The sequence below is a fragment of the Telopea speciosissima genome, chromosome 7, assembly GCF_018873765.1.
Source record: "Telopea speciosissima isolate NSW1024214 ecotype Mountain lineage chromosome 7, Tspe_v1, whole genome shotgun sequence".
Classification (NCBI taxonomy): domain Eukaryota; kingdom Viridiplantae; phylum Streptophyta; class Magnoliopsida; order Proteales; family Proteaceae; genus Telopea; species Telopea speciosissima.
The window spans coordinates 32938209-32945483 of record NC_057922.1 but is presented as its reverse complement, the minus strand read 5'-3'; the positions used below and the strand labels follow the sequence as shown (position 1 = coordinate 32945483).

Sequence of the window (7275 nt, the reverse complement as noted above, 5' to 3'; positions counted from 1 at the left end):
CAGCTTGCTGCCCTTGGCCCCATAATTGTCAAGGCTGTCTTATTGGCATCAGGCGCTAGTGAAAAAGCTAGGCATGCTGTAACTTGATTTGCATTGTTCTCTTTTTGAAAAGGGGAAGTTTTTCCTGTGGGGGAGCTTGATCCCAGCACATGCAAGCCAATGGGAGTATACACTGAAGAATCATGGGGGTGAGATGGTCATTTCACCTCCTATGCGTTTGGGAGGAGTGTGCATACTCTTCCATAATTCTTTTTCCCTTTTTTATATGAATTGATTCTCTTTTTAACTCATAAATTGGCTTCTGCCCACCCCAGAAACCCCTTCTCTGCTCTCCCTGTTCAGTCCTCTGCTGTGCACCCCCTCAATCCTACCTCTTCCTACTGTGTGATCCTGGATTTCTCACTCCCTCACCTCAGCTGGCCCCTACTGGGACCTCTCTCTCTACAATTCAAGTTGTCATTATAAGAATCAAACAGTTCCCAATAGGGATGTAAACCCAATAGGGATGTAAACGGATCTGATTCAGATCAGATACGGATCGGATGTGATCGGAGCCGGATATTCCCTGGCCGAATACGGATACCTCTAAACGGATTCGGATGCAGATCGGATTCAGATTTTCGACCATCCGTTTACATCTCTGCCTTGTGTAACCCGGACCTTCCTTCCCCTATCGGATACAATTCACTCTCAATCCATATCTCTTAGATCATGATTCTCTTTTCATTATATTCTAGAACTTGTTTAATCTTCAAAAACCCTTAAAATCATTATTTATTTAATTTTTTATTATTAAATATTCAGATTTTTTTTGGGACAAATTTTAATCGGAGTACTTGGATTATTTTTCGGAAATCACTAAACGAATACAGATGCCCCTAAACGAATACGGATGCGAATTCGGATTTCGGTTATCCATTTACATCCCTAGTTCGCAATCCAACTATCACATTTTTTTGAATTCCAAACCATAATAACTGACAATTGGTTTCTCTTTGAAATCTTAAGCTGTCTTTGGTATGCATATCCATCGCAGCATTAGTCTTTCAGTTTTTCAGAACAGAAGTTGTGAATCAAGATAAAACTAAACAGAAACTAGTACACTAAAGAGACGTACAGCAATACCAAGAAGACTGGCACCTCAGTTCTGGGCCATCGACCAAGGAGTCACAGGAACCTGAATGGCAATATTCCATCGGGTGTGCCCGCTGAGTGCTGACACTAGGTGAAGAGTTCTTATTGAACCAATAAAATAACTGGAGACACGACGATCTTTGATTGGAAAGCTCATCATCTGAGAGCTTGCATTTTCTTCTATTTCTTATTAACAGGAAAACTGATCGGAGGTCAGAGGCGGCGGTCATCGTTCAGCTGGTGGTGCAATTTTACAGTTCGCTCAATTCTTTCTTTTATGGTTCTATTATAAACGAAGTTTTTTAAGCGTTACCTTAAACGTAGTTTCCATAAATGTGAAGTAAATCAACTGTAATTTACGGATTGAGCTCCTCTCCAAGGAGCCCAGCACGCCCAGGGAGCATCCAGCCGTTGGGCTGTGCTGCACACATCCCTAGGTGAGCGTCGAGATGTGTGCGACACAGCCCAACCCTTGGATGCCCTCTGGGCACTCCCTGGGCGCTGAGCTCCCTGGAGAGGAGCCGGATCAGTAATTAACCCATTAAAAAAAATTTTACCAAAAAAAGAAAAGAAAAAACCCACGACCATACCTTTAGGCTCTTTTCCTTTACCTTATGATTGTTGGCCATCGCTGGCTCCCTGCATTTGACCTGTGGGAAGGTGTAAGTGAGGTGATTTACATGATTTAAAAGAGATGCACAATTAAAAGATGAGACCAATAGGTCCCTCCCTCCTGTCAAAGCTTCTTACGCCACAGTAAAGCCAATCTAGAAATGTTTGCTTCTTCCCTACTCATTCCCTTCCTCTATTTGTTCCATTTGTCATCTCATCATACATTGCTTCTTCTTAGATAAAAGCTTCAACACAGATATGAATCATCCATATATGATATACACAAATAGTACAGATGCTACATGCTATACAAGCTACAGCTCGGAGAGTAATGGAAGAAGGTATGACCACTGTGCACCCAGGATACCAACTGATTGCCATTGGTTATGGACATTCTCAAAGCCTGCACTTGATAGCACAATATACCAACTCCTTCAGGTGGTATTAAAATTACTGCTATGGTAGGGACAGGAAAATGGAAGTCCACCCTTAATTCTTGACCCTTCCAGATTTTGCAGAATTAAGATTTCAATAAATATAAGATACATGTCTGTGCCAATAAAATAAAGCTCATGACTAAAACTGAATTAGTATTATACTCAAGTAAATGATCTGTTCGATATTCTGTCCAATTTCATATAGTTAAGTTATGATTCAAGAAGAGAAAAGCAGAGTAAAAGAGAATGAGATTACATCTTCACAAAAGATATTAAAGAGCCCCTGGTGGCCTAGATTAAATTTGATAAAAGCTGTCCAGTCAGTGAGAGACAGTAGTTTAGTAAATTAAACTTTTTCTCGAGATTCACCTAAAAGTTCAACTGACCAGTGTACCTTTTATTGCACCAATCATAGGGCAGCAGGCCCCATACCTCTCAGACCATATCTCAAAACCTGTGACAGATGATCTATGAACATGTTAAACCCTTTTTTTAGATTGAACAATGATGGAAGCCGAGAATGGACGTACCTAATAAATAAATGACACGTTTCAGAAGGCTCCTTATCCACGGCCAAACCCCTCTTCAACCCAGGTTCACCTGTCTGTTTTGTATAAGGAGACAATTAGGGTTAGTCTATTGATGCGAGATATAATAAGAAGTCATGATGTTGAATGGATCATACCTCTTTGTTTACTGCTTCACACTTTGTCTTGTTATGCCCAATGCCGCGACATATACTACACCTGCTCTTACCCTTCTCTATGGATTGCTCCATTGGATTTTTCTGATGGACTTGACTCGGCAGGCCAGGATCCACGGGTGGAGGCAGTGTCTTCAAATGCTCATGTGCTACGGGCAATGATTCGACAGTGGACTTTTGAGTGCCTATAGTGGAATCACTGACCCCAACTCCGGTAGCATTTTGCACCATGGGGACAAGCTTCTCAATCAACCCATGTAATGTTCCCGTAGCAACTTCACAACATTCGGGGGATGAGCACGCCATGGCCATCATATTCCTGATTGCATGTGATAAGCCTGATACTGAACTTCTTGTTATAGTCGTAGGGGCAATATCTGGAATATTAACAACTGGCAGCCCAGGCCTTGCTTCATTCGTCCACCTAAATAGTATGTATTTAGAGGGAATATTGTCACGATCAATCATCTGCAGAACCTTCAACATATGCTTACACACTAACCCCATGAACTCAAACATATGACAACTACAATGCACCTCTTCCTCCAAGGAGTTGTATTCCACCATGCATCTCTGCTCAGTTGGAACCTTAAAAGGCCCCACCTTAAACTTCCGAACTGGCCCTTTGGCCAACTCCTCATGGGCAGATAAGCTAAGGCTTGCATTGAAATGTTTCTTAAAAATCTCGAACACCCTCTTTGTGTACACCTTTCCTGCATGCTCTTCAAGTGGACTTTGTGATGACAATCGAGGTAATTGGGGAAACGTTTTGAACTCTGCATCAGCTTCCTTCTCTCTACGCCTAGTGACAGCCCTTTCATATTGCTTGACAAATCTGCACAATGACATAGTGTCCTTGAAATACCCCTGAAAGTAACTGTTCATCCCCTCACTTCGCCGTGTTGAGCTCAATCCAGCAAAGAATGAGCCTCGCAAATAACAAGGCACCCAATACTCCTTTTGTGCAAACTTATCACTTAGCCATGAGTGGTTTTTCAAATTATATTTCATCATCATCGCTTCCCATCGAGCTAGAAAATCTTCCTTTGTCCATGAACGATAAATGCATTCCTTCCAATCCTTCTTAAAATCAGGGTGTTGGTACCATAGGGCACCGAGGTGTTCTAGGGCATGCTTCGAAACATTCCATGAGCAAAGGCGATGTACAGTTTGGGGAAAAACACTGCCCACTGCAGGTATAATACCGGTGCACTCATCAGTAATAATGGCCTTAGGTGTCTTGTCTCCCATTGCATTCATCCACGCCTTGAACAGCCACTCAAACGACTCCTTTGTTTCATTGGCAACCAAACCACATCCAAACAGAACAGATTGAGCATTGTGGTTTACCCCGGTGAACAGCCCAAATGGCCATTTATACCTATTAGTTTTGTATGTTGTGTCAAACACCACAACATCACCAAACACTTCATAAGCAGACCTCGCTATGCTATCAGCCCAAAAAATTCCACTGACCATTCCATCATCAGATATTTTGATGGAATAAATAAATCCGGGATCCCTGACTTGCATGGAGTCAAAATATGTTAAAACAGCTTGGCAATCCTCCGCAATCATCTTTCTTTCATTTCTTCTAATATAACTTTTATCCATCAAATGTTGGGGTGATCGGAGCCTAAATGTTTGGCCTGGAAAAATCATTGGGTGATTATGATTGGGTTCAAATTTATCAATTACCCAACCATCAGCGGCTGCTTTAACCACGATAAACGCAGGACAACCAATTCTAACCTCTGCCCGGTGACGCACCTCTTTTCCCCTATAACGCTTGTGGTTGTCATTTCGAAAACCTTCTTTATAACATACAAACCTCTTTGATAGAACCTGCCTTGAACCATCTGGCTCCCTTTTCCTTGATAGGTTTGTCCGATCTATGCGAACACCAAAACCTATCATCCGGGCATAATTACTATAAAAAGAATAGGCTGCTTTAAGGTCAACAAATTTCATCCCTATATGCGGCAATATCTCTTTTATATCAACCTTCCCAATGGATGTTCCTGCTTCGCTTGCATCCTTAGAAGCACTGTCACTGTTAGGTTGCTGGTCATTCTCTTCTCCAAAATATAGGAGTTTGATTGTTTGGCCTGGAAAAACCATTGGGTGATTGTGATTTGCTTCAAATTTGTCAACTACCCAACCATCAGAAGATGATTTAACCACGATAAATGCAGGACAACCAACTCTAACCTCTGTCCGGTGACGCACCTCTTTCCCCTTTTGTCGCTTGTCGTTGTCATTTCGAAAACCTTCTTTATAACATACAAACCTCTTTGACAGAACCTGCCTTGAACCATCTGACTCCCTTTTCCTTGATAGATGTGTCCGATCTATACGAACACCAAAACCTTTTATCCTGGCATAATTAGTGTAGAAAGCATAGGCTGCTTTTAAGTCAACAAATTTCATCCCAACATAAGGCAATATCTCTGTTTCATCAGTGCTTCCACAGGTTGTTCCTGCTTCGCTTGCATCCTTAGAAGCACTGCCACTGTTAGGCTGCTGGTCATTCTCTTCTCCAAAATCAATCGCATCCTCTATACCCTCATCATCACTATGCAAATGCTCAGAGGTTGCAGATTGTTGTGTCTCAGCGCCCCCATCTTCTAGTTGAGGCACCAACTCCGCAGCATCAGCTTCAATTGCTTTCTCCAAATCTGACAGTTCTTCACTACCATATACATCCTCTGTCAAAATATCAAACAAAATAGCATCCAATCACACAAATAACCAGTTTGCTTATGACATATTAATCAATTGGGTACACAAATGATAATGTCCTTAGTTTTACCACTTTTTTCCCGAACATCTCACCTGTTTCCATGTACAACCAGGTACTCCTAACCGTGTCATATTCCTCCATCTCTACGGATGAAGCTAAAGAGACCATCTCTTACAGGTTTCAACTATGAGGAAGGGGTCTCAGTGACAACTGCACATCCCTACCCAACACATACAAGTGATACGTATTTCGTTGGCGAGATAAAAACCCATCACTGGAAAAAATAGTTCAACAAAGTATAAGTGCATGAATATTTTATTGGAACTCTTACATCATTCAAGATGAATTAGACCAATATATGATGCAATAAATTTAAGGGAAACCTACAGTGAACCAAATCTGTGAAATCTTAGTATTCAACGAAAATTAAAGAAACTACAGAATTCCAAAATTTACACAGCAAAAACCCTTTCCAATAACTAAAACCCAACAGATTTCCAACTAAAAACTCAGTGACAGTGGGTACATTTAAAGTCTTTTGTGTTGTACCGACTAAAATTCTGAAAAGAATGCCATGTATCAATCCCCAGTCACACACCCACCCACCCCTCCCCCCCCCCCCCAAAAAAAAAAAAAAAAATTTACAAATATGAACGTGATCGAACACAAGCTCTCTACGAATTACCCTCCTTGCCCATCCATAACATTAGCGGATGTGAGACTCGAACACTGAAAGAGGAACTCAATAAGAGATTTTGAAAAATCACCTGAAAAACAGAAAGGACAAGTCCATGATACCCTCACCGTGAAAAACTACAGGGACACAAAGCATTTACTAACTTCAAATACATTACACCATCACTAGTACATCCCCACAATCAGTATAAGATACAAGGATGCAATTAAACCCTTCCCCCTCCCAAGCAAAAGGAGTAACAAAACGCAGCCAAAAATTAGGTACTGCAGTAGGACATGGGTCAGAGTCTATATCTTCTACCTTATAGCAGCATCTATTCCATTAAACACCATTCCATCCCAACCATCGAGATTCATACTGAAATAGAAATAAACAAGAAGAAAAGTAATGGTTTAGACAAGAATGTTTGTGTACAAGTTCAATTGAAAAGTGAATTTTGCCAAAAAAGCATATTTTTTTGGCAATCTGGAGACAGATTCAGCCTCTTATAAAAATGATCAGACAAACCTGCAATCTAATGACATAGAATTAGTTTCAAGATCCCGGGGAGAGAGAGAGAGAGGACGAAGGGAGCAGAGAGAAGGCCGGGAAGAATCAAGAGAGAGAGAGAGAGAGAGAGAGAGAATACCTGGAAGAATACAGGGAATCATCCCTGTTCGCCCATGGCGTCGCCCAGATTGCAGCAGAGAGGAGAAACCCGAGAAAACCCTATACTGGGAAGAACGGATACCTACGGATATACTAGGGGGCACGCTTTCCGTATTTTTCTCTTTCATTCATATTAAAATCGTTCTGGAGTCGTATGTAAGATACCTACTAATATATTATTACATATTGTCTTAGAAAGACAGATAAACATTCAACGGTTGTTTTTTAAAGTTACTTCAATCCTACGGCTAAAAAGTATTTCTTCTTGGAGATTCTTGTCAAGCTGGCTGTGTTGAGATCC

The 7275-nt window shown here is 41.2% G+C and overlaps 1 protein-coding gene across 3 annotated transcripts; it reads right to left on the bottom strand.

The window, feature by feature from the left end:
• Positions 1-2312: 2312 nt before the first annotated feature.
• Positions 2313-7018, bottom strand: LOC122667539 (protein FAR1-RELATED SEQUENCE 5-like). Of its 3 annotated transcripts, none has more exons than XM_043863844.1 (6): positions 6955-7018; positions 6627-6833; positions 5722-5839; positions 2869-5594; positions 2712-2787; positions 2313-2636 (listed from the first exon to the last, which is right to left on the bottom strand). In XM_043863844.1, exons 3-6 carry the CDS (start codon positions 5795-5797, stop codon positions 2593-2595), a joined length of 2922 nt encoding a protein of 973 aa, XP_043719779.1. In that variant the 5' UTR covers positions 5798-5839; positions 6627-6833; positions 6955-7018; the 3' UTR covers positions 2313-2592. The 3 variants fall into 3 exon arrangements, with proteins under 3 accessions (XP_043719779.1, XP_043719781.1, XP_043719780.1); XM_043863846.1 differs by lacking the exon at positions 6955-7018 and having other exon boundaries at positions 2869-4535; positions 4995-5594; positions 6627-6812; XM_043863845.1 differs by lacking the exon at positions 6955-7018 and having other exon boundaries at positions 2313-2637; positions 2714-2787; positions 6627-6812.
• Positions 7019-7275: the final 257 nt, after the last annotated feature.

Excerpts from the sequence above, each read along its gene's own strand:
- LOC122667539 (XM_043863844.1), bottom strand. The coding sequence starts at position 5,797 with ATGGTCTCTTTAGCTTCATCCGTAGAGATGGAGGAATATGACACGGTT. Across the intron at positions 5,595-5,721 it reads CTGGTTGTACATGGAAACAG|AGGATGTATATGGTAGTGAA; the intron begins GTGAGATGTTCG and ends ATATTTTGACAG. Across the intron at positions 2,788-2,868 it reads GTGAAGCAGTAAACAAAGAG|ACAGGTGAACCTGGGTTGAA; the intron begins GTATGATCCATT and ends TATACAAAACAG.